Source organism: Ciconia boyciana, chromosome 3, assembly GCF_034638445.1.
Source record: "Ciconia boyciana chromosome 3, ASM3463844v1, whole genome shotgun sequence".
Classification (NCBI taxonomy): Eukaryota; Metazoa; Chordata; class Aves; order Ciconiiformes; family Ciconiidae; genus Ciconia; species Ciconia boyciana.
This window is the reverse complement of record NC_132936.1, coordinates 20,469,425-20,497,314: the sequence shown is the minus strand read 5'-3', so window position 1 is coordinate 20,497,314 and position 27,890 is coordinate 20,469,425. Positions and strand designations below refer to the sequence as shown.

At 37.4% G+C, this 27,890-nt stretch overlaps 1 protein-coding gene across 4 annotated transcripts in view; it reads right to left on the bottom strand.

Moving 5' to 3' along the window:
* Positions 1-27,890, bottom strand: part of EIPR1 (EARP complex and GARP complex interacting protein 1) — a 99,147-nt gene that overhangs the window by 41,504 nt on the left and 29,753 nt on the right. For all 4 annotated transcript variants that reach the window (XR_012041337.1, XR_012041338.1, XM_072855109.1 and 1 more), the window contains exon 4: positions 10,704-10,860. Coding sequence is in view for 2 of the 4 variants with exons in the window: in XM_072855109.1 (XP_072711210.1) it covers positions 10,704-10,860 (157 nt within the window). In the remaining 2 variants the exon portion in view is untranslated. The remainder of the gene's footprint in view (positions 1-10,703; positions 10,861-27,890) is intronic.

Here is a 27,890-nt window from a genome sequence, read left to right as displayed (position 1 = left end):
CTTCTTTATAAGTATGAGGTTTTATAAGTATGAGGTCCAGCAGAGCATCTCTCCTTATTGGCACCTCTGTCACTCAGGTCAGGAAGTTATCGATGCTCTCCAGGAACTCCCTGGATTACTTATGCCCTGCTGTGTTGTCCCTCCAGCAGATACCAGTGTGATTAAAGTGCCCCACAAGGACCAGGCTCTGCAAATATAAGGCTACTTCTGTAGAAGGCCTTCTACTGTAGAAGGCCTCATGTGACAAGGAGTCACATAGAAAAGACGAGGGGTAATGGGTACAAGTTACTCCTGGGGAGATTCCGATTGGACACAAGAGGAAAATTTTTCACAATGAGAACAATCAGCCATTGGAATAATCTCCCCAGGGAAGTGGTGGATTCCCCAATATTGGACACTTTTGAGATTTGGCTGGACAGGGTGCTGTGCCATCTTGTCTAGTCCGTGCTTTTGTTCCCTTCCAATCTAGTATTCTATGAATACTATGATTCTATGATCTAATTGTTCTTCCTGATGAGGTAGCCTACAGCAGACACCCATTACTGTGTCACCCATAGTGGCCTGCTCTTTAATCCTTACTCACAAGCTCTCATTTGGCTTACCATCCATCCCCAGACAGAGCTCCATGAACTCCAGTAGCATTCTCACAGAGAGAATAACTCTCCTCCTCATCATCCCAACCTGTCCTTCCTAAAAAGCCTCAGTACCCTTCTCAGTTTCATCTGCAGCTATTTTGTCTATCCAACCTGAGTAACTGACAAATGAATTATCACATGCAGAGAACACATTTCCTAGTCTTTTAAGTGCTGTTAAATACAGTTGTAACAATATCAGGGTACAAGACCCCTGGCTTCACCTGTTCTGGTGATTTCCATTAGGCTGGAAGTTATAGCACTGGTTTGGTTTGACCAGAGTAGTACTGTTAAAGACTAATGCGTCTTCAGTTATTAAGGTCAAAAATGCACTCTCACAAGATATTTTCATAACATCTCCACTATATAAAAGCTTACCAAAAGATCTCCCAGTATTTTTTTGTTTGTTTCTGGGTGTGGTTTTTTGTTGTTTGTTTAGGTTTTTTGTTGTTTGTTTGTTTCTAATGAAAGCTGGGATGCTGTTTTATTCTCCTCTATTCTCTTTTGGAGGAGAGAGAAGAGCTCTTCTAGGGGTGGGTTTAATTAAAAAGGTTATGCATTATTTCTGACATTCTATGAAACATCAAATACAGTCTAAAGAATACAACAGATTAAGAAAGTTAGTATTTCCTCAAATTAATTAATATTGGATTATTTACAACAAGAATACTTAAATATTATGGCAGAAACACTCACAAATAATACTCTAAGGCAAATATGCAAAACACTCTGAACTTCATTGTGTTTCATCCATGCCTTCCCATATTGCGCAAGCATCTACACTCAAGCTGTCTACATATAAGACAGCTCTTGTAAAAGTTTTGTTAAGTTTCTGTCACATTACCACAATGAATATTTGACATTAGTATTTTAATTATCCTACTGTTACTGATAGCTGAAATAAGTGAGGACTCGATGGCTATTTTAAAACATTTTGGAAGGTCTTTTTTCCTGTTTGCAAGTGTTTTAGAACAAGCCCACGTGAGATACATGTGCTGAGACAGCAGAATGCATTATAGCTGTAGGGGTTTTTTGGCAACATATCTACAATAACAAAAGGTCTAGAGTATATGCAGTTAAATTCCTGTAGGAATGCAGTGTTTTGGCAACATAGTTTACAGTGCTGTTGAACTCTATAGCCCATGCCAGAAAAAGCACTTTACTAAGCATATAGCTGTGTATCTGCTTGGAGGATTTGCAGATACTATTACACAGACAAATCTTTTTAACAGTTTTAGGAACAACTCACTGAGGAGCTGAAACCTATTTATTAATATGAAAAAGAATCCATTGACAACATGTTTTGGACAAGAAACATGGCCAAAGAGTCAAATAAGAACTGTTTTTAAAAGTATGTACAGTTTAAAGATCTACATGAGTATTAAAAGTTGTTTTCACCTTCTTTCTTAACACCAACAGGAAAAAAGCTTCAAAGTAAGGAGTAACAACACATTTCACATAGCAGACATTGATGGTAGATTACTGTCACCCAGAATTAACTGCTATATACGATGAACAGCACATGTAGAATAATAGAACCCCTCAGCACGTATATGAGTTTCTTAATGAAAATGGGTGGGGCGTGGGAAATCTGTGTGTAAAGCTAGGATTCATTTCCAAAGCAGATGGACAAAAGTCACATAACCTCTATCATTCTACAAAATACTGCTCATGGACCAGCTGCTGCCACGGATACCATTTCCATTCTGTTGTTTGAACAGGGCTTAAAAAAATCCCCAAAATTAATATTATGGAATACTATGGACATGTCATGAAAGCAACATGTGAAAAATTAGTAAGGTGGTCAAGCTAGAAAAAACTTTTTAGTAGTATGAATGACTGGCAGGAAAGCACATAGGGAGCTGTCAGGTAAAAGTCCTGCCCAGCCTCTGGAGGCCACACAATACCAATAGTTTTTTTCATGTAGTAATGTAAAGATTAAGGATTGAAACAAGCTTATTTGTGAAACAGCTGGAGTGGGCAAAAGCAATCTCTGCAGACTCATTTTAGAGGAAACACGTATCTACTTTTAGTGGGGGAACAGAATTTGAGTATTTTTGTATGGGATTTTTCAAAAGATGGCAACATGGATATAGTATATCCTTGCTAATTTATTGCTGTTTGTAACAAACAGGCCATCTGCACAGTTGGACGGGGGGCAGACCCAACAAAACAGAATATTCATCCGAGAACATTTCTCCAATGATTTGAAACACGTGCCTAAGAAGAAAATTGTAATTGCCTAGGATCTGCATTGATAGTTGAGGAAAATTACCACTCCTTCTGTTCAAAAGAACAGCAAAACCGAGAACAATAAATGTTTACGCAGACCTGGTACAGATGTACCCTCTGACACCCCTAATCCAGTGTGGATACTGGGGGAATTTGAGGTGAATAGACCGCAACGAGTGGTGGGACTCTAGCTAGTGTGGTCTCACTAAATAACCTCTCCATCACCATTGCCTGAGACTGAACACTGGGCTGGATGGACTGTTTGAGGCTGCAGGGCACCCCTCAAGTTCTCCTATACATTTTGCCAAATAGATGCACTTAATTACAAATGTACAAGGATCAATTTTTTCATCCAATAGACATTCAAGACATTTCAAAGCCCTGAATTTTTAACTATTGTGTAAGCAAGTGTCAGCTCTTCATCTATAATCATCCTCAAATATTGTGCTAGGAAAGAATTCTACTCTGAGGGACAAATATTCTAAATAGTAAATGCTTAATGGGCTTTTGGAAAGCAAACTGGAGTCTGAGACCAAGAAAACAGGGACATCTGTTCAAAGCTAGTTCCTCATGAACGTTTAAAATTCTCCTGCGTAACTAATTTTTTCCACAGTTCTGCAACATCATTTTTTTAACATTTCCCACCAACTTTTTAAGCAATTCAATAGAAACTGAAAATAAAACCAGCTGTTACTATTTAACCTGCAAAATCAGTTGGGGCAGACTGCAACCCTAATTTTTTTAGTGCTAAGAATAGCTGAAGTGGCATTATAAATAGGAAAAAAAAAAAACTTTTAAAAATAGCTCAGCTTGCTTTCAGTGAGGAAAAATCTCAACTAATTTGGCAGTAAAACTAGGGAATATGACAGCATGGTGAGCACTGAAGCAAAAAACTACTTTCAAGTTGGGAAGGAGACATGAAATAGTACTCTACAAACCATCATTTTTTTACTTGTAGCATAACACAATTTCTGAACTACTTTCTGTATCATGATTTACAAATCCAAGGTAAACACAAACAACTGCAAAGACTTCAACAAAAATTATTTTCATTTTAAGCATATGAAATCTAATGAAATTATCAGAAGTGGTCATAAGTTAACTGAATACACAGAGCAAGTTCACATACATGACATACAGCATATTTTTCCCTTAGTATTTCCTTCTGACACAAAAGGAACTACTTTCATTAGTTTCCCTCAGCTTTACAAGACTAGAGTCAAATTCTGATCAAAAATTAACATAATAAACAGGGCACATAACACAATGTTTTATTATTTCACTATCCAATTAATGAATCACAATTATCCCTAGTATATGTGATTACATTGAATAGCTTAAAGTTTTAAACTTGCACAGTACTAACCACTCAAAATTACCAAAAACATTCAAGGGAATGAAAAAGAGACCTGAGCGTTATAAATTACTCTACTGGTTCCAGACACATTTTAGAAGATGATAAAAGGCGAAAATGTGAGAGAAAACGTAAGAAAGAGACAACAAATGGTTGAACATTTGGATTTATATATAATACATGGATTTATTTACAATAAAGGATAATCAAAGATTCAAGAGAGCAAAATCCTGTAAAGAATTCAGGATATCTCACAGAATTAAGGGAGAGGAGAGAGAAGTAGAACATAAAATAAAGCTAAAACTTTTACCATTCTGAAAGGATCAGAATACAAAGGGGAGAGTGACAGTACTGAAAAGCAGCTGTAAGTTACATTCCCAGTGAAAACACTTGTCATATAGTAAGTTTTTCCAAAAAACTTTCTCTATACTTCATATTTGTAATATCAGAGGTAGCTGATGGAGAATGTAAATGTGTGGAACAAACCAGGTGTGGAAAAATGATTCTTAAATGCTGATAATTTTTTTAATCTGTCTGTAATTAATCAGCTTCACCAATACGTGTCTCCTGATAGCTCTGAAATTTTGTGCATCATGTGAAGAAATTGACAGGCCTATGACACAAACAATTAGTATCAGCTGGGTAGCTGTTACAAAAAAACTAAAAACCCCTGGTGTTCAATTTATACCCCAGCCCATGCAATTGGCACTCCTGAAGCTCTCAAAGGAACCTGTATACAAATACCAGAGGGAACTCCTTCCTACAATTATATTTCCGGTACTGGGACATATGAAGTGTTAAAATAAGTTAAGGTTTTCATATCAAAAAAGTTGTGATTGCATTTATTACATGCCTTTGCTATAAAGCATACATAGCAGTTAATATACCATATATTCAAGACCATATGATCCTCCTAAAAGAAGTGTTACTTTCAGGTTTAAATTCATTAGATATAGACTATTAAACTGTTTTGGAGTTTGTTTGTTTGTTTTTTTAAAAGAAACACTAAGGCAGAATTTTAACATGTATATCCTGATGCCTAACAGAGGGGTACTATAGAAGAATTAATGTTACCAACATCATGACAGGAAACAAAAGTGTTACCTGAATGCAACGTGAAAGTGTCAGAGCTATTAAAAACACTATTTTCACTTTCTCTTGAGTTTCAGATTCTCTTACTTCTTGGCTTTTTTGCTTGAGAATGTTTTGGGGTGTTTGTTCTGATTTTTTAAAAATACTATTTTAAAGGCCAAAAAGAACAAGTAAAACACTTCTGGACCTCTCTTCCAGAATGCACTTACTCACCTGTCTTCAGGGTGTCAGTTACAAATGTGTTTAACTTTCACCAGGTGACTGTGTTCATTAATGCAATGACATGACGAAACCAAAGCAATAATATGATATGTATAGTATCTTATGTATCTTAACAGTCCTTTCAACTTGAATGGAAGTTTATTTATCGCAAATTTGTACTTTCGTAGAAAGCAGACCTTAATGAGGTTGCTCCATACTGTGTAATCACACAGCCAAAGAAGAGACAGTACTTGTCAGGACTCTACTTGGAGATCTTAGATGAAATACCAAATAAAATGTAGGTACTTTAGAAAAAAAGTCTGTGGGAATAGCTCATTTATAGTAACTTTCTCCTTTGTGAATTCAAAATTCTAGTTTAATATTTTAGTGATAAACATCCCTGAGTTCTTGAAACATGTGACTTTTAAAAAAATTTATACTTTGTCTTCCTCTCTAATTTCTCTTAGATGTGGTAGCATTTGCAAGTCCATATTTAGGACTGATTGAGTGGGATACACTAAAAAAATTCAACTTCAGAAAATAGAGAAGCTTAATGAAGTAATCTATCATTATTCCTAACATATTCATCCCTTTCCAACCCTTTTTAGCAGCTGACTATTGTTTTCTTTATAAAACGTGAATTCTTCATTCCTCACCTTTCATGCCTCCAACAATTTAGCTCCCACTTTTCTTGTCTCTAATCTCCATTCATTTTCCCTTTACAGTTGTACCGACGTTGTCCATCTAACACTTTCCCCTTATTTATTTTGCTTTTATCTCATTCCAAATTTACTCCATGGACCACCATCCAACTTAGTTCACTTGTTCCCCCTCTCTTTTGAAGCACAAACCTTGCTACTGAGCAGCATCTACACTATTTTATACCTGCCAAATTTGGAAAGCAAAAAGTAGGTTGTTAGCAGATATAGGCAAGCCTGCTTCCAGCAGATGTCAGGGGAGAAACTCCGGCTTTGCACCTTTACTTCTGACAAAAGAAGAGAGTCCCTGCTGAGTTCCAAATTCAAGATCTCACAGATTACACTTTCTCTCATGGCCTGTAGTATCCGCCTTCTCTGAGGACTATCGTGTCAAGTCTACTATCAAAAAAGTCTGTAGGAAAACTGAGGAAGAAGTAGAACACTAGGTTACTCCTAAAACATAAGTCTTCAGGATTTTAACAGACACATTTTTAGGGATTCCTCCAAGCTGCACTCAGAGGAGTAATCAAAATCTCATTAATTGCTGTCCTGTTTCCTTGGCCTCTCCTAGCCAGACTATACCTTAGACTATTTCTTGCAACATATCCAATGGCAAGTTCCTTTAATTACTGAATCTTAAAACATTGCATAGAGCAACATACCTATGGTTATGTATGTCTACACTATGTGAATACATACATTTATCTACAAAATTAATTTATGGAAAAGGTTGGGGTTTTTTTTGGTTTTGTGGTTTTTTTGTTTTTTTTTTAAACACACAAATCCCCATGTATCTCGAGTTTTTCACTCTGGAATTAATTCACTCGGGAATTTTGGACGTGAAATCTTTGCATTTGGCTCACATGAGGAACAGTAGGTAGAGGATAAAAAAAAGTCTTAGGCTTAAACCAAAGAGAGCAATTAATAGGCCTATTTGTTTGTTTGTCTAATTTAAGCATCTGCTTAATTTGCTGAACTCTGTGCCATACAAGAGTTTGTGTAAAAATTCTAATGGGTCCCAGATTCAAAGCTTAGAGGCAGTAAACAATCTCAGTAACTGAAAGCAAATAGTTACGCTTAATTTTTAAACATAGTAACTCATGCAATCCAGATAAAATAGGTCCACAGAAAGGCACATCTTTTTCACTTGCCTGTAATGTCTTAGAGATCAGATTTTTCTCAAAGGTTTTGTCAAGACTATAAAATTATTTCAGAAGATTTTGAGCAGGAGGGGCACAGTGTTCAGACACATGCAAGGATAGTTTTGGATTTCAGTCACAATCAATTGGAAATGCTCTTTTGGTCTTGGTTCACAGAAGAGAACTAGTATTAAATACATCCCTGCTAGTTCTTAATAAGAAATTTCAGAGACATTCGAGCACAGAATTGCATAAAGGACATAAGATAAAGGTAAGGAAACGCAGGGTTAGTTCTTAATGCCAGTGAACAATTGAGCAAAACCAATACCTGACACACCAGACCTGGAAAAAAATCCCTCCTTGTGTTCCCTGGTACACAATACTAGAAACAGAAAAATCTGTGAGGTAATCTTTCAACTATAAGGCTTTCTTAAAAGAAAAACAATGCAAGAAGATAAATCTTAATGAAAAGAAGTTAAGAAATAAAGCAGAGCAGGGAAAATATGAACAAAAGCACAAGCAAGTAAAGGCCTGAGGCAGGCAGCGATGCCAGAATACATAACCAGTTGCATTTTCAAGACAGTTTTGCTTTTTTTCCTTTTAATTACAGTCAAATCTCAATTACTTACGATCTGCAACCCAGATCCATAAATATTGTGAAGCACCTGTGCTATGGATGCCAAGGCACACAAAATACCTTCCCGTGAGCTACTATCTCGAATCGCAGATGTTCACACTAAGTGCCACAAAGGCTGAGATCAACACTACACCCTGCATATCTCTAAACTCTAGTGTCAACCACAGCACTTCCTCTGCCCAGCATATGAAGATGTGATGAAAGCCCAGTTTATGTTTTTACTCTTTTTTTATTTTAAGCATGCATTCTGACTAATCATTTTCAAAATTAACTTTAAAAAATTAAGTTTTTTTCAAATCTAAAATGTATAATTTTTAAAGCTATCGTGACTTAAAAAATTTTCCACCCTTAATGAGGGTAGCACTTGTGGTACGTTGTTCTACTGTGCTCTATGGATTAAAGAGCCTCCTTAAACCCCTAGGTTCAGTGTTCAACCTGTGTTTTGTGAGTAAAATGTACAAGAGTATGCTCTAATGGCAAGGCAAATGAGAGCGTATGATGCCAGACCACCGCTGATCTCATACAAAGTGATTGCACACATCAGAATGTTGGTCCACATTGAAGTTTGAAAAGTATTTACACTTTGCATTCAGGAAAATTGCTTTTCTGATTTATGGTTGGTTCTAACAACAATTGTACCATAAGCCTCTCAGGTAGTTTCATATTTTTCTAAACATCTGAAATGTGTAAAAGAAAAGAATATTTAAGTTGCTATTCGTAGTCAACACACCACTCAGTGGGACATGGCCTGTTAAGTGACACACATCTGGCATAAAACGTTTATTTTACTCATTTATGTGAGCTGTTTCCACTATATATACACACATACATAGATAATGGGTATTAAATGGTAGCAGATGTTTGTGAGCACTAGTACTGAACAAAAAGTCAGACGACAGGAGACAAAATTGCACGTTAACTTGCTACAAGCTATATTAGAGGAAAAAACTGATTTTTGGCATTCACATAAATTCACATCCTGATACAAAGCAGTGCTATGCCCCATATTCCACCTCTGGTGATCAGGCTACCACACAGAGTTCTGGCATCCCAGCATCAGATAGAAACAGATTATGGAAGATTCAAAGACAAAAAGTACAAATCTTAAGGGGTACAGGTGAAGATTAAAATAAAACAAAAAATATTCCCAACTATATTGGAAAAAAATTATCAAAAGGTTTCAATAATAAAAAGAAGGGAATTGTTTAATATAATCAAAAGAGTTAAAAAGAGAAGTATTCATATGAAAATGCGTAGCACTGAATTAAAAGATACTACCATGAAGAAATTTAACATTCAGGAAGCTGAGATTTTTAAAAAAGTAGCCTAGACAACACACTTTTGAATACACTGGTATGTCCAATCTTGTCCAAGAACCACCTAATAAATATTAGCTTCTATTTACTTCTTATTTTTTAGTTGAAATTTAATCTACAAGGCTCAAACTAGAAATCAGTGGCTACAAACAGATGCTTAAAACTTACAGTACAATGTATGACATAGTTAATTCAGTTGATTTTTGATTATCACTCTAAAGTCAACTTTTTTTTACTAGCTAGCTAATGAATAGAAATTTTTATGTGGCCAGATTTTGAAAAGGAACTGATACTGATTTTAAGTATTGTTCTCTTTGTGATGTAATTTAAAATGACTCCTACTATAATATATTTAAGTATAATGAGATTATGATGGATACCTTACACAGCAGGCGTCTGAATACAAAAACCAAAGAGGCCCTTTCCACTCTCATATAAGACAGTTACAGCAATATCCGACATTGATGTTGCATTATCCTTGTTTGGTTTCAGTTCAGAGTTGTCACATTTCATTCATAAAAATCTGCTGTCAATCACAAAAATGACATTTTTTTTCTTAAGATTCTCTGAATTGTGAAAGGGACTGCACAACTTTCATGATCACCTCCTACTCCTTATTCTTTCTGACAGACAGACATTCCTGGGACTACAGCAGACCACATTCTTATGGTTTCAACTTTCTCTGCCAGTGGAAGATGGTCAGGTGGTCCCAAAATTATGTCAAACAACATTGTAGTTGGTAAAATATGGACTGAGCGTATTAACATTTCTTTGCCCTGCATCTGTTCAGAAAGCAGTAGGAACATGTCATGTACATACCCATAAAGCAAAGAACTTGCAAATACACAATGGACAAATTTAACTTTATTTTAAATAACAGAAAGGAAATGGAAACAAACCTCTGTAATACCCTCTGCGGTAGTGCAGCTCTCCTTGACTTTTCTTAGGCAACATAAAAGAGTAGTTAAACAGGCACCATATAATATAATGAATTCTTATCCTTAACAAACAATAAATTACTGGCACTTATGCCAAATTAGTTGAGTGAAGACTGAAAAACAAAGACCAAAGTGCAACACCAAATTTATATTCCATAAAAAGATTGAAATGCTAAGTATTATACCTTTGTGCAACAAAGGTTTTAGATGGGGGCAGGTGGGGAGAAACACATTAAAACAGTACACAGGCTGTTACTCCATATGTGTTTGCAGGACTATAATAAATGTTTTTAATCTAAGAAACATCTGGGACTAAAAATCCAATTTGTACCTTTTTTTTTTTTAAAGATGGAATAGTTTTAAAGTGTATAGCATAGATTCTACAATATAAATCTGCACAAAACTAACAGCACAGGTCTAGCCTTTAGGCTTTTTCTAAGAGTATAAAATATGCAGAATCCTACCAGGCCATATTGCCATGGGCTGTGTTGTCAAGGTGACAGAGTAGCTCCAGGGTTTGAGTGTTGCTTGATGAATCATCAGGGGATTCATGACTGCCTGATTCCAATTCCTTCGGCATCCTCCAAACAGCAGCACATGTCATGACTTTACTGTCTGAAGCTAAGCAACAGAGAATAATGTCAACAGATCATTGTATGGGAGACATATTTTGTATACAGTGCATCAACATTTACACAAATCTATAAGCAACGCACATCTGGTGTTTAAAATATTTAAAAATATTATACCAAGATGAATTCAAAAAATGCAGAATGAGGATACAGACATAGACCTCAAGTTAGCGGTCAAGTTGCTGCAAAACTCATAATTAGTGTGCATTTAATGCACTTCTCCCTGTTAAAAGGCAAAATTCAGTGCTCATGAAAACATAACTCTTCAGGAGGCAAGTTTTCCAAGCTTCATTCCCCATACTGATGTTAACGAAAATAACCCAGAAGTTACATTGCTCGATTCCTTAACAATAAGGATTTAGACATTGTTTTAACATTTTCCTTTTAAGGGCTATCTTCAGTTGAATCTATAGCATTATGTCATATCCTTTAATACCAATAACTGTTTATTGCAAAATTAAGTTTTCCATGTAAGTACACTCCTCTAATTCTAGCAAATAAAAACAGCTTCCAAAAGACAAACTTAGACGCATATAGCAAAATATTACAATGCATGATGAACAAGCTAACTGTAGATTGAGAAGAAAATACCACACGGTCTACGCACATATGGCATTGCCCATCACCCAATATAGCAATTTGTAGCAGTGCAAAACGGGAGGAGACCAGAGCAGCATTGCATATGTTCACGTTGTTCCAGCCGCTGGTCCAGGGTTCACAGAAGACGAATAGGTCAGTATGATCCACTACAGCAAAGAAACAAAGAAACCAGCCACAGCGATGCTAGGCAAAAGCAGGGGGAGCGACTACCTGCTGGAATATGTGTTAAACGAGAAGTCTGGAGGATAAGCAGCGATGAACGACATGTTTTCTGTTCTGAGGTCATTTCGCATGCCTCTTTCTCACAGTTCTGTCTCCGAGTACATTTTAGCTGATTTTAGTGCAGGGTGCCTGATTACAGAGCTACGAGCAGACGTGACCAACTTAACATTAGTGGAAAGGAAAACAGGAACAATTGTAGTGAGAGTGTTTTCAAGAGGAAGGATGGTAACTCTGAAAAAGGCCTTCTTAGGCTAAAATGACATTAACATGGGGGAGAAAAGTCTCAATTATAAAGGTTGCCAATCTGTATATTCTATATCCAAAAAAGGCACCCAAACAACAGAGAATAGGACAAAAAGCAATTGATATGTAGTGATACATAGTAAATAAGCCCAAAACACAAGAATGCAGACGCATTTAAAAAGTAGCCATATGAAATAAAAACCATAGGTAGTCGGTCAAACCAATAAGAGAAAAAGGCCATTTCTGTGAGAAGGAGACAGAGGTCGGAGGAGGAATTTAAATTCAAGCACATAATTCAGAACACACAAGCACTGAGTATTTGATAGATTGTACTAAATATAAAATATATGTATGATGCACATAACCGTTCTACAGTAATTTGGCGTATACAAGTTGAATACAGTATCAGAAGACCATACATCTAAAGATGATGGATAATCCCTTATTTATTAACACTTAACTGAACTTTTACTAATTGTAGTGCATGCTAACTAAACAGCTATTTCCAAATCATTTGAGGCAAATCCTTTACTCTAAATCCGCGTGCCACTGAATGAAGAGGAGGAAGCAGCAGCAGATGGCTACCTTTCTTTAGCAAAGGGCAAATTAACTCACAGCATGCATTGCACACCATACAAATAATAAATAACCTAAACTGAAAGTGGAATATAGTTCAGGAAGGTGAGATTTATCAAATGTTTCGCCTTGACACTCAATATGTGACAGAACATTAAAGAACACCACAGAGAAGTTTCTGGTAGATTATAATTACTGAAAGGTCCGTAACATGTAACACATGTAAAGCGTTAGCTTTTCCACTATCATCAAGATCTATGCAGAGAACCACAAAAGCAAATCATGGAAAACAAACTACACATTTCTCAAACCATTATTCCTCTCAGCACAGCACCACGAGTCTTAAGACAGCCTTGAAATGTTATTTTAACTTCTTAAAACTGGAACATATTGAAATTCTGATGACATGTTCCTATGAATAACATTTTTAAAAAGACTTAGTCTCTTGCACAATCAGATTTCCAGATTGAAAACCCTAAAACAACTAAACAAGCATTGGTTTGAAGACTGAGGGAGGCCAAATAAATACACACACACACACATATATATAAAAAACCCTCTGAAACTTGATGTGACCCAGGCTCCTATAACACTTTGGTGTTTTGAAAGTTGTCAAAAGCCACCAATGAAATGAATCTGCCTGAATTTTTAGTGCAGCAATTCTACATAGATTTGTTTTCAAATTATTGCTACAGATGCTGCTAAGGAGCAAGACTGAAATGTACTGCGATACTCCAGGCAGGAGAGATTTGCTTGAGCAGTGAAAAGAAGTTTATCAGATTTCCACATTTTGCAGACCTATCTATGCCATTCTTTGGAGCCCAGCATATAGTGTCCTCTCTGGAAAGCAGTTCAGCTGCTCTGATGGTATGATGTGTATCAGATGCCATTTGCTCTTCCAGAACACAAGAGAAGCTTATCTTTTTGAAATGTAATTTGACCACAGTAGATTTTTGTATTAATGGCTGTTACTATGTAGTACGTTACGCAATTTTTTTTAATATTAAATTTTTATCATTTAAAAAATTCCTCTAAGTCTTGTCTATTAGCACATATCTTTAAAATACAATTCTAAAATCAAGGATACCTATCAAACTTACTAGGGATCCCAACAGCACAGTAGTCATTCATTCTTTCTTGAAGAGTGGAATTAGTTATTTTCTTCTGTCCATGTTTACAGAAATAGAAATTTAAAAATATCTATCTATTTTTACTTAACATTAAGAAAGGCTCAGCAAGGTAGCTGCCACTTCTTTTCGCTATAAATAAAAACCAATGTTACTTCCTTCTCATGACTACATTAATTACATTTTGGTATTTACTAAAGTTTCTTCTCACATTACCATCATACATGTATAAAATAAGCTTATTTACCTCCACTTCCTCTTATAACATAGATAGTCCTGTAAACAACTGGTAACAGTAAAAGGGTCTGAAGTGCAGGTTGGGGCAGAATTTCACATGCAGAATTCTGTGCCATTCCATGCCTGTTTCACCTCATCAGGACTAGAGGTGAAGGATAAAATTCATTGTGCATCAGAAAGGGACAACACTAAAAGCCAACACACACAAAACCCCTCAACACTCAGCACAGACATTATCCTCTGCTTTCAGCTGGGTTTGAAGATGTTCATGGAAAATGACAGATCGCTTTCCAGCTGTTGAATGACCATCCGTCATGGACGACTGTATGTGCATTGCAAATCTTCAGATTCTAATTTTAAACTGTGGACGAATTCTGGAATTAGATACATGGCTGAAATCTGTCAAGCAAAGACTTGATTCAGAGCACTATTAATTTCTCCTTGCACTTTTTATGTACTTATCTACAGTTCTGACACTTTATTAATTCCCAGATGTGTGAAGCCAAAATGGAATTGCCACAGCCTCCCATAGAAGTAATTTTAGATATGGCTAGCCTTAAGCAAGGCTTAATTTCCCTTTATATAAGGAACTTTTTAACAGATACCATTTTCTCCCTGGTAAAAGACAGGGCAAACGCTAGTGCTGAGTGAAAGTGTCACTCCATTATGACAGATGAAGTGGAGCTTTTTTTGTGGGTCACGATTCCTCTTAATCAAATAACCACTAGCAACAAACCTACAGGAACCCACAGACACAAGATAACTCTCATTGCATAGAAATCCAAGTCCCACAACAAGATTCTCATGGCTGTATGACAAGCTTGCTAGCAATACACAGTATTTGTTGAATTACCCATATAGCTTTATTTCCCAAGTGATCATATTAAAAGTAAAAAACCCACTATTACTAAGTAATTTCACTACCACCTCTGTAGTGCCATTGCTTACCTAGAATACCTACAGGCAAAGAAGAACTCCAGATTTTCCCTTCTTTTACTATCTTCACATCACCCTACTGGACATATACATAAAAAATGACAATGTTTTTATCTACCACCTCTCATATTATTTCTTAAAAATGTTAAGAGACCAATATGAATATAATATTTAAATGACAATGCCAGTTATTCTGTAAAAGAAAGAAAAACAAGCAAAACATGTCTATTTAAGTCATGCTTCTATGCCTTCCTTAAAGCTATTTACATAGTTGGAAACCACTTTTCCATCTGTACCTCATATTGAAACCAGAATTTTTATTTATGTCACAGCACCAATACAGAAGGGAATGGATAAAGTTAAGCTTGTTTCCGTTGCAGTCTTATCACTGAGCATATTAAGAGAAATGCTAGTGGGTTTAACTAAGCGCTACTGAACCTGTCTTGTGAACCTGAAAGTTACACTTTCATAGAGAACAAGTTAAAGGTTTGCAGAACGGAGTCCCACTGTATTCCTAAAGCATTTTTCACATAAAATGATCCAGGAATGAGACAATGAACTGTTTAATCTTTGTCGTATTTGTTCCTCCTCACAAGAGAAATCCCTTGTCTAATTCATTGTGCATCTTCAGTATACTTTTTGCTAGGTATAGCTAAGGATGGAGCTAGATGTACTGTTCCAATTGCAACAACCCCTTGTTAAACACCGTTTCCCCAAGTTCATCAATATTATCTCCTGGGCAGAGGATACCATCTGCTAGAGTGACTGTACACAGTTTCATCTACCTGGTTCTGTTGAAATGATCCAGGCTTAGAAACAAGTAAACCAGAATTCAAGGAATAAGCAAATAATCCCACATTTTGATGGCACCGGGTTAGGAAGCAACTATACATGATGCTGGCAGCGATGAGGGTGCAGTAACCAACCGCAGGAAACAAACTTTGGCAAGTTCAGCCAAAGCCTAAGAGAGACGACCACGGTTACAGAGCACAAGGCTGTCCTCAGATGCCTACTTTACAAGTCGAGCAAGTGAGAAAACTCTCTGCATGCAGAGCATGCAATTTGCAAAGGGTCACAACTTGGTCAAATCAATACCAATTTTCACTGCAGCACTCAAAAGGACTTCTCAATGAGGCCTATTTCCATGACAATTTTCAGGTTTCCACTACCATCTGTTTCAACACAGAAAAAAGTAAAAGTTGTAGAAAGGTGAAGCATCCCGTTTATCTTCCTCCGAACACTGTTCCCATTGGAGGGTTGCTCCAACTTACAGCAATAGCCTCTGAGAAAGAAATAAGCCTGGGAAAAAAATTCTGCCTGAAAGGTAAACATTACAGGAAGTTATTAATGAGAGTTTGAAAAGAAACACGTATGTAACATTAACTACAAGCACTCGTTACTCCTTTATAGAGTTATGGCATACACAACAGATCAATTCACTGTACTGTTGCGGCTGGAACGCAGTAGCCATTCCTTAACAACTATACAATCATTTCAGAACTAGATGCAAAAAGAAAAATGTGGACATAAGAACACAGACTGCTGATTCCAGATGCAATACATTTGCTCAGGACACTGAAAGTCACTCCTGCCCTTGTGGAAAATTACAATTTTTAATGAATTTGCAGATTTTTAAACTAGAAGGGTGTGGTGTGTCTATGCACTTCACGCAACCCTTGATTTTGCTTCAGCAATTCTTACAGTTAAAGACTTACATAATGAAAGAAGTGAGCTCTGTCACATCTCCGGATTTAGAGAGTAGAGCCTAAAATTTTAAGTCATTCAGAATTATCATAAAGTTTCCTTCAGAAAATGCCACAGAATACAAAACTACAGAGAATTCAACTGAACATCAGGTGTCATAAAAATCTGTTTACACAGACTTCTTGAAAGATACAGTTTAATCTCTTTAATAAGTAACAGCTTTAAAAAGGTCATAACATGCAACCCCAGTAAACATACTAAGAAACCAATTGACATCTGGACAACTGATGCAATAAATCAGAATAGATGCACAAGAAAGACGCAGTCTAGTTTGTCACTGTAGAGAGTAAGCGTTCTCACTTGGACCTCTATTTGGTTTTATATTATTGAGAACAAAAAGCCATACTGGTTATGTTGGAGCTGTAAGTGATTTTCCAATTGAAAACAACCCAGTAATTTCATTGTTTTCTCACACTGAATCCCTTTACTGAAATTCACCCTCCCCAAATATGTTTTTTTGGAAGGAAGCTAGAGAAAGAAACTATTCTACTTAAAGCTTGATGGTTTGAGTTTTAACCAAAAAAAAAAAACCCAAAACAAACAAAAATACCCCACAAAACAAGAACAAAAACAAACCCACCTGAAACTACTTTGGAGACACTTCCATCAGTCAAATATTACTAAAACAAATATGACGTAGAAAAACAAAATGAATATATGGAATACAAAAAACAAATCCTTATCAGAAGTATGGATGCTAATTAATACTCTGCAGTTTCAGCAAAGAAGATGTCTGAGTACATGCAGAAACCCACCAGCTCTGTTTGCCTTCCTCTTTCGGGTGTGGATTGAGGCACACCCAGAACTTGATCAGGTCAGGAAGTACTATCGCTTATCCATGTGCTGCCTGCCACCAGTTCACCCACTGGAGTCATTTCTCCAAAAGTGAAGTTAGTATCTTTTACAGTCAGTAAATACAGACATTAGAAAAAATAAAGGAGAAACTTATTTTAAGAGGAGTGATTAAAAACAGTATCAATCTTTATTATTTGATAACAAAGTTTAAAACAGGATTTTAAGTAGTTAACCCCCCTCTTAAGCAAAGTGTTAAGTAGGTGTTGCCACAAAATAAAGGGAAAAGTGGAAGGATAGAGTTAAATGGACATACAAGAAATACTACCACCTGCTCCTCCCATCCTCCATCCAACAGACTCAAGTGGATTATTGATCCCAATTACACAGGTCCACATCAGCCAACATTACAGTTCACTGCTGTTCAATCATCTACCTTTCATTCTTCTGGCGCCACTTGCTGAATAAAACCTACCATGCCACTGAAGTCTGCTCTGACATATGTAACAACTGCAGTCTTGACCTGTCAGAAGCTTACAGCAGTCACCCAAAGCAGACCAGATCCAGCTCTGCTCAGTCCACCCTAATTACATCATTTTACAAAGCATTTTAATCTGTGTTCAATCATTCTTTATGGTCTTTCTTAACTAAACACATATGATAAATCACACGATTGTTTTTCCTTCTCCCAAAAGAATATGTTCAAGCCGGTTATTGCTAGTCTCCTGTTCTCTTTTTGAATAATTTCAAAACACATTTTATATGTACATTAGTAATTCAGTATTTTAAAATTAATTTTCTATAATCAATAGCTATACACATCAGGTGGTAGTATCTACAGGAACGATGTTTTCATTTTACTTTCTGCTGTCATTCTACTTCATTCCCCTGTGTTTAACCTTGAAACCCGAATGACAATGCTTCCTACATCACTGCCTGCAGACATTCACACTGAAGCTGGAGGAGCTGAAGTATCAGTGCCTGACAGGGTTTGCTCTTTGATCAGCTCAGGTGGTGCAAAGCCAGCTGGCTGCAGTCATTCTGTTGCCCAGGGAACAACAACTGAAGTGTATACTTCCTAAATCTGCACAGGAGGCCCTTCTGCAGCATTGCCACAGCAGCTCTTGCTGTGCAAGGCTGAAGTGGTGAAGCTGCTATAGCTACAGCCCAGCTGGTGCCCATTAATGCTCTCGGTATGACAGGAACAAGCAGCTAGTGTTCAGAAGCCTCCTTCTTACCATTGACAAACAGAGTTATCACTCTTCCTTATTAATGATTGTAAACATCCTTCTCCTAGTTTAATAAAATGAAGAAAACAAACCCAAAATGATTCAAGTACGCATCTTTTTTAAAAGAATAACCTTGTAGCTTTTTTAGTCAATTCATAAAAAAGATACACCGTATTCCATTTATTCCACAACACGGCCTTCACAGGCAAAAGAAGAGGGGGAAAAACAACACACCTTTCTTTTTCTGGGTTAAGAATTTAACCTTTTGTGCTAAAAGCCTGTGTCATCTTTCATTTTACATTTTTCTGAAATACATGGGATGAAATACATGTAGGAATAAAGAGTTGTAGGCAGTTTAATTTTTCTTTCCATCACTTAGATGCACTTTTTAGCTACCAAAAGACAGCCTTTGATTTTGGAAAAATATAAACACGGAAACAGGGCAGAAACATAACACAGCAGCTCCCTCTGTATCCTAATCAAAGTATGTTTTCAAGTGGAGCTGAAAGGAGAAATATTTAGTAGAAAAACAGTAACATGCAACAGTCCAGACATATTCATGCATGGGACATCTTCCATACTTAGCTGTTGTCTCATTACTCCAACATGTGGAAAGCACTGCATAAACAGCAGCCTTCTTGTTAGCATGCAGATCACAGGTGACCGTAAATTCACATTTACTGCACACCAATACAACACAGATACGGCTTAGGTCTCTAGACAACAGGCTCTTATATTTGCACTGTATATACAGATGTCTAGGGAGGTTTTAAAAGCCTCACGTGCTGAACAGTAACACAGAGAGAATGATCTAAGAGTGTGCGAAGGTGTGGAGTATGACATGGAGAGACGGGTAAACCCATCATATTGTATGGAAACGGGAGACAGAACCTGCAGAAAGCGGGCAGTCAGCAGGCTGAAAAACTGAAGAAGGCATAAATTACACTTTTTTTATAGTCTGATGTTTCTTATGCTATCCAGAGATGATTTGAGACAATGTTCCAGCACATACCTTTTTTGGGGGGATATGCTCTGCAGATATATATCTATTTGAGGGAGCTCAGAATTTACTGACTGCATGTCTGGAACTCTGCCATATGGGGACAGCCCAAGTGAAGAACTGCAAGCACTACTATATTGATGAGCTGAACTTTGCTCTTCAGGCAGAATTTGGCTGCAACACTATAAAAGCTGCTCAGCAGCACAAACAGGCATGCTTTCTTTCTGACACTTCACGTGACCAGATCTCATAAGTCACAGCAATGACTTTTAGCTTGTTTGATACCTCAGATATATCTCTCTAGGTATTTTAACAGAGTAGAAAAGGATGGAGAAACTAGCACTAACTACATGCTTTCGTTTGTTTGCAATAATCTTCCTGCTATTGTTACCACCAGCACACCTAACTGCAACAGTGGGAGCCATACAAGAAGCAAGGTTATCAGCTAGCCACATAAAAAACATCGTGAGATTTAACCCTGTGCTGAGGAGAGCGGCACAATACACCAGTAAAAGCCAATGAACCATATGTACGTGTCTGCTTCCATCATCACTAAGGCTAGTGAAGCTGAACACCATTATCAACATTGCCCTTTTTTGTGTGTAAAAGTATCAAAGAGAAAGCAGGAGTCTCATGGAGGCACTCACTTCCATCACCAAAGCAGCCATGGCAGCTGTCAGTTAAGTAAGGCTAGATGACAGCAATGCACTAAGGTTCCCACTTGATGTTTCATGAGATACTAAAACACTATACTCAACAAGTTAATGGGAGCTGCAAACCACTTATCCCCCAATCAAATCAGGCACCTCACTAGACACCTGCCCATTCAATGTTCTATTTAAATAACCTTTAGCATTCCCATTCTACTCCATAGGAGTTCCAAAGACAAATATGATGACTTGACAGTTCATGGAAATCTACTTCAAACAGTACAAATGTCACTATATCCAACATGAGCAGTTTATGTGGCTGCCCCAGGTTTGCTGGATCAAGTTCTAACCACTAGCTTGATTTGAAAAGGTGGGTTCACTACCCCTTAAAAGCAGCCTTTCGCAGTCTCTACTTTGTACTTTACCTCAACGGACACACAGATGTGCGACCACTCTATTGACACACACACACACACACTTACTTTCTTCCAGGAATGACTTGTGATTCAGAGCTTAGATCTAAGTCATAAACTGCTTAAATCTTTACGTGATCTGGCCAATTTGGGTAACTAACTTTCAGATGTGCTCACATATCAAGCACAAATAGTTAATGGAAGAAAATAATAATTATAAACAATTAGTAGCTAGATACAGTATCTTTTGATGTTCTGTTTATGAAGTCAGTTACAGATGCTACGGTAAGAAAGCTGGCTTTACTAATACCAGAAACATAAGTTACTCATGTGGGGTTTTTTTAAGTTGAATTCCACTTACCTCAAGATATCAACAGCTAGTACATCCAGAAAGTCCAGAGAAAGAAAAAGAATAAATGTTGGCTTATGCTAGTCACCAGTTTTTTCAACTTAGGGCATTCAAACAATACATGTTGTTGGCAGTCAGCTGCTAATGACTAATTCAGTTCTCATTTGTTTACAGCTCAGAAGTGCTCATAGGACAGAAACCCCACCATAAGTTTTTTATAGAACTAGAGTGAAGAAACACATATAGCTCTTCCCTAAAAGCTTATAATCTAAAAAGAAAATCATGAAAATATAACCAAATAGAAACAAACCCATAAAAGCCTTGTGGGTTTTTTTTAAGCCCTAAGCCATCCCATGAAATCTTCTGCTCAGAGACAGGACACAATCTCTTTGCTAGTACCAACCAAATATGCCTTACGTTTATTCCAAATGCACAGTCTTATTGGGATGTACAATCTCACTGGGATCAGAGAGGCATGGATGAACATAGGCTCTTTAGGAAGGACAGATCAGGAAGGTGAAAGGGAAGAACTGTCTTTATATGAACAACAACAACTGAAATTTATAGAACTCTGTGGAGGGGTGGAGAAGAGCCAACTGAGAGTTTATGGTTTAAGATTAGAAGGTAGACCAATGTGGCAACATTGCAGTGGGTGTCTGCTACAGGAAGGATGAAGTAAAAGAGAAGATTACCTTCAGACAACAAGAATGAGCTTCATATTCACGGGTCCTCATCCTTGTGTGGGACTTTAACCATCTCAATGTCCACTGAAAGGAAATGCAGCAGGATACAGTAGGTTTCTGCAATACATTGATAATAGCTATCTAACACCAGCAATCAATGAGACAACAATGGGGACCTCACAGTTACAAATATCAAAGAACTGCTCAGAGATGTGAAGGTTGCAGGAAGCCCCGGCTACAAAGATCATGAGATGAGGAGTTCATCTTATTCCCTGACATGAAGGAACAAGGCATATAGCAGAATCACATGTCACCCTGGGCTTAAGGAGAGCAGACTTCGGCCTTGTCAGGGATCAGCTTCAAAGAATCCCATGGAAGACAGTCCTGGAGAGAAAAGGAATCCAGGGGAGCAGGTTGATTTTCAAGGTTTACCTCCTCCAGGCTCAAGAATGGTCCATCCAAATGAGTAGGAAGTGAAACAGAAGTGGCAGGAGGCTTGCATAGGTGAACAAGGAGTTCCTGATTAAATTCAAACATAAGAAGAAAGTGTACAACAGGTGAAAGAAGGGACAGGTGACTTGGGAGGAATACAGAAACAGTATCTTACCACACAAGAATGTGGTGAGGAAGCCAAAGTTCATCTGCAGTTGAATCTGGCAAGAGACAAAAGTCAACAAGAAGGGCTTCTAGAGATATATCAGCAGCAAAGGGAAGACCAGAGAAAATGTGGGCCCATTGCTGAATGGGGCAGGGGACCTGATGACAGAGAACACAGAAAAGTCCAAAGTACTGAATGTTTTCTTCCCCCTGGTTTTTACTACCCCTGGGATTCAGGGATCCCAGGTCCCCAGGATGAGTGGGAAAGTCTGGAGCAATAACGACTGACTCTCCATAGAGAAGCATCAAGTTAGGGAGTATTTAAACAAATGGGACCTGAATGGATTCATGCACAAGAGCTGAGGAAGCTGACCAAAGTAATTATGAGGCCACTTTCAATTATCTTTGAAAGGTTATAGTGATAGGGAGAGGATCCTGAGGACTTTAAGAAAGTAAATGTCATTCCTGTCTAAGATGGACAAGAAGGACGATCTACAGCCTCCCCTCAGTCCCTAGGAAGGTGACGGATCAAGTGAACCTGGAAAACACTTCCAAACATAAGGTGACTGGGAGTACTCAGCACAGATTTATGAAGGGGACATCATGCCTGACCAATATGATTGCATTCTGCAATGAAAATTAAATTGAAAATACAGGCTCAGTAAACATGGGGAGAGTAGTTGATGTTGTTTATCTTCACTTTAACAAGCCTTTGGTACAGTCTCCCATAACATGCTCACAGACAAGATGATGAAGTGCAGGCTACGTATAAGTGAACAACATGGTGGGTTGAAAAGTGGATGAACTGCCATTCTCAGAGGGTTGCAATCAGTAGCATGAGGCGTATCCCAGGGACTGACAGTGGGGCCAATACTGTTTGGCATCTTCATTAATGACCTCAGGGAACCTCAGATGGACTGCAACAGGCTGGAGAAAAGGACCAACAGGAACCTCATGAAGTTCAACAAAGCGAAATGCAAGGCCTTGCACCTGGGGAGGAATAACCTCATGCTCCAGTACATACTGGAGGCTGACCAGCTGGAGAACAGTTTGCGTCCAAAAAACACTCACACAAGTTAAGAGAATTAAGGTTTTAAACTATCACCAAAAATCAGGAAAAAATTAGGAAAAACCCCTGAAATTATAATAGTCTTCAAAACGTTTTAAAATGTTTTCACATAAGCACTGCAGAGAATAGAATACACTACAGGTTTAGTGTTACCAGATGACTCGATTGAACTCTAGATTTGCTACTTTATCAAAAAGTTACCAATTGGCTAAATATTTAAGACATGGTTAGGACTTGAATTGCGGTGTTGATATAAGTCAGCAGGAGAAGAAAAAAGAAAAAAATTAATTAAAAAAAAAATTTAGTGTTCTCTTAAGAGTCTGTCCAGCAAATGACTCTCCTTCAGCCTCTCCAGCTTTCCAAGAAAGATGGGATACAGGGAACCTAAAGCAGGCTATCTTTCCATGGCAGAAAGAGGGCCACAGAAAATGGAATTAGAAAAAGGTGAAGTTGCAAAATGTCTTAATGTTTACTGGAAGGAACTTGCACAGTATACTTGGTTTCACTTGCACGATTCATCAATAACTCTGAAGTCTAATACAAACCAGAGAAAAGCAAGCTTCTAAATTTCACTTATTTAAGAAGCTAGTTGGACAAGAATGCCTAAACACTTACTATAAGACCTTATGTGTATCTGCGAAATGTTATTTACTGCAACAATAAGATTGACTGGAGATGGAGAAAGAACATTTTCTTTCAGTTTATTGTACTAGTTCAGTTCAATATTGGAAAATTTTGAGTTAAAAAGCTATTTGAAATTGGAGAAGAAAACCCGTTTTTCTTGTTCTAATCTCAAAAAAAAGGGGGAGGAGAATGAAACCTTCTAATGCTGAAGGATAGAGCAGCCTGATAATTCAACAGATTCTCTCCCAGTGACAGTTCTAATTCAAAAGCATTTTATCCACTTTCTGTATTTTCAAAGCACTCTTTTCAATATCATGACCATCCTGTAATACTTCAATTTCAGTCATTTTCTCTCCTCCCTCTTCTTTCTGACATTAGTTCTGTTTTGCTTCATAGCACAAATGTTACAATTATCCTGATAACAGTTGTCAAATAAAGATGAAATGCTAAATCAAGGGATAACAAGCATCTGTGCTTCAAGTTAATTACATTATATATGCTCCCCCAGTTCTTACACTCCCCCAGTTCTTACACTTTTCTCTATGTATCTGCTCTTACACACTAGCTGAGATACTACTGAGCTTGACTCCTACAGCAGTCTTACATATGAATAAGATTGTAGCACAGACTAAGATAAAACAGCTATGTTACTTGTCATTTGGACTGAACTCAATATACATCTATATGCACAGAGGCCTTCAAACTCGAACAGCAATTAACATGGAACAATTTCTCAAGCCCTTCACCACTTCTGTAGTGGTTTTCCATCATATGGATCAGATAGTCAATCATTTCACTTAAAACCTTATTGAAGGGTACTTAGAAAGGAACACTACAAGTTGCATATAACAGCTAGAATTCCTACAAAAACAACAGGTATAAGCTACAAAGAACACTAGGAGAACACCAAGCACATTTACTTCTTCCCTCAAACTATGGGAATAAACTTTCTTCTGTACATCCTGCCAGTACTCTGAGAAGAGCAGTGGGGAAGATTTAGAGAGATGCATTCAAATTCCCTCCCCATTTAATGACTGTAGCATATCTCATGGCTGTGCCAATGATTTCCCTACATGGAGTGTTTTCACTACAGCAAAGGAAAGTGAAACCAGTGAAGTCAGTGTCACCTGATGTCTTCAATACTAAGCAACAGAGAGCATCACCAGCAGCATTGTTTCCAATACCCTTACTGATGAATTTTCTCTGCAGGAAGTTTTTTTTTAATACACAAGTTTACTGTGTGATAAGTGCAATGCACCAGACAGCCATAACTCATAGAAGATTTAATGTTTTAAAATTAATGGATTTTAAATGCAAAATTTATTTTCCTTTTCATCAAAATTAAACAGCAGTTTTGTGTTTGTATGTCTTCATGTTCTGGATCTATAAACCCAAGCTATTTATATCGAGTCTTCATAACCACTGCACAGTAGCACCTATCTTGTTTGGAAAAAGAAAACAGAAAAACAAGACGTGTATTTGCACACGTGCCTGCCTGCATGTGTAAAGTTGCAGGCAACAGCCTTCTCCATCTGCACTTTCTTTTGCCCTCTGGTGGCTTTCTATGTCCCTACATGTAATGGAAGTGCAGAACCTGTTTAGGTAAGAGTTGAAAAACACATTTGCACTGGGAAAATAAATCAGTTCCCACATATATTTCAATGGATTTTAATAAAAAATTGAATTCTTAAGAGAAGCAGGGGCAAGCACAAACACAGAAGACGACAGCAACATAGAAAATTATTGTTCACGTATTTAATTTCAAAATGGTCTGGGAAAGGTTTTTAACCAACTTTAAGAGTGCTGCTTTCATTAGTCACCCACTTTACACATAGAACCTATTTTTGTTGCAGTGGTTACAACCTGACTTAAAAAAAAATCTCAATATCATTACGCTTGATAGAGATTTTGCTTTTAAATTTCATTTTTCCTCTTCCTAGTGAGAGGAATTCATCTAGCTTTATCCCATGGATTTAAACCAAGGACTTATCTGAAAGGCTAAAGTTAAAAACAGGAGAGGCATTCCACCCTAAGCTCCCCAAATAGTATTATTCGTGTCACAGTGTCAACTCCTAATCTTACAGGAGCTGACACTTTCAGGTAATTCCATGCCATGCCAAAGGTGAGAACAACTGAAGGACACCAGAAAATTTAGTGGTCAAAAGTGACAGATGAGCTTTTCTGTATACAAAAGTTAGTTAATACATGTAGAGAAAAGTAATTTAAGCCATCCCGACATGATACTGCACTCAGCACTGGTAGTTATAACTCAGAAAAAAGCTCTTTGTATCAAGACTGACAGTTCTCTTGACCTAATGTGCAGCAGTAGCTATGGAAGTCAGCAAAACATTGGGCATCCTTACAAAGGACACTGAGAATAAAATAGAAAGGATTGTTTCACAGCCCCATAAAAACTTGATATGCCCTTATTTCAAATGGAGAGTGCAATTCTGGTGTTTGCATAGCAGAGTTGGAGAAGGGCAACATAAACAAAGACGATGGAACAACTGTCTTATTAGATGTTCAACAGATTGGGACTATTTCGTTTGGAAGGAAAATATCTTGGGAAGAACATGATCTAAGTTTACAGAAACAGAAAAGCAGTGGCAAAGTGAAAGAATTGCTATTACAGGCCAAATCTTGCAATCTTAGAACTAAGTGGCACTCACTGAAAGAGTACAAGATAAGTTTAAAGAGAAAGGGTGGAGAGTTTGGCCAGTGAGTAGTGGACTGAAAATTGATGTTACAAAAGTTTGTGGCAGAAGGCAGTCTCAAGTAGTTCAAAAAGGGATTAGAGACCTGACTACAAACTTGTCTATGCTGTTCTACATAGGATCTCCTGTTGCTGCTGTAGGAGTCATGATACTGATACAGATGAACCAATCATTGGTCTGATCAACAGGTTGGCACTATTCCATTTGGAAGGAAAAGGTAAAGGTAGTTCTTATATACTTAAAGGTTAACTTTCACAGAAACAGCAGCATGAAGGTAAAATGCCTTGCTGCATCTCACCGATCCGCTCCATACCAAAACCAGTTCACACTAAGAAACAAGAGATCGTTGCATCATTCCTTTTTTTTCCCCCACCTCTGTAGGTTTTCTACCAGAACTGGTAGTTATGTCCAAGAAAATTTTTAATTCTATACAGGCAAAGGTTATCCTGAAAAATCAAATCAGGATAACTAGGTTCCCTTTCCTCCTGATCTATTTTGGAGATAAATAGGACTGGTATCTCAGCAGCTCTTCATCTGCTCCTCTCAACTTCCAAAGCAGAAATGGATGGGAATTGGTCCTAGGTTTTGTGATAACCAATTCTTAAATGAGTCATATTTCAAAACAAAACAAAGGCACAGACAGGCAATGAAACACACACGGATTAATTTACAGCACCAAGGTTGTCTTTCATCCTCTGTTCCCACAGGAATTTTTAAGAAGAAAACCTTAAGAGAAGTAACCAATGAGCGTTATTCTCCAAGCAGCACAGGACAAAGCATTCTGTGAAAAATTGCCTTCCTTCAAAACAGCTGTCATTTTTTAATTGTCATTGATGAGACTGAGTTCACACACTTGAAGGATGACAAAAGTACCAGACAGCACATGACATCAGCATCTTTCCTCAGGACTGCCTATGGTTTCAATGTCATTGAGAACAAGAGATGTCAGCCGTTTAAAAAAAAAAAGGCAAAAACCAAACAAAACCACCACCACAAAAAAAAAAACAACAAGAAAAAACAAAAAAAACCCTCAGAAAACAAAAAAAAACCCCAGAAAACAAAAAAAACCCCAGAAAACAAAAAAAAAACCCAGAAAACAAAAAAAAAACCCAGAAAACAAATAAAACCCACCAGAAAACAAAAAAAACCCCAGAAAACAAAAAAAAAACCCAGAAAACAAAAAAAAAACCCAGA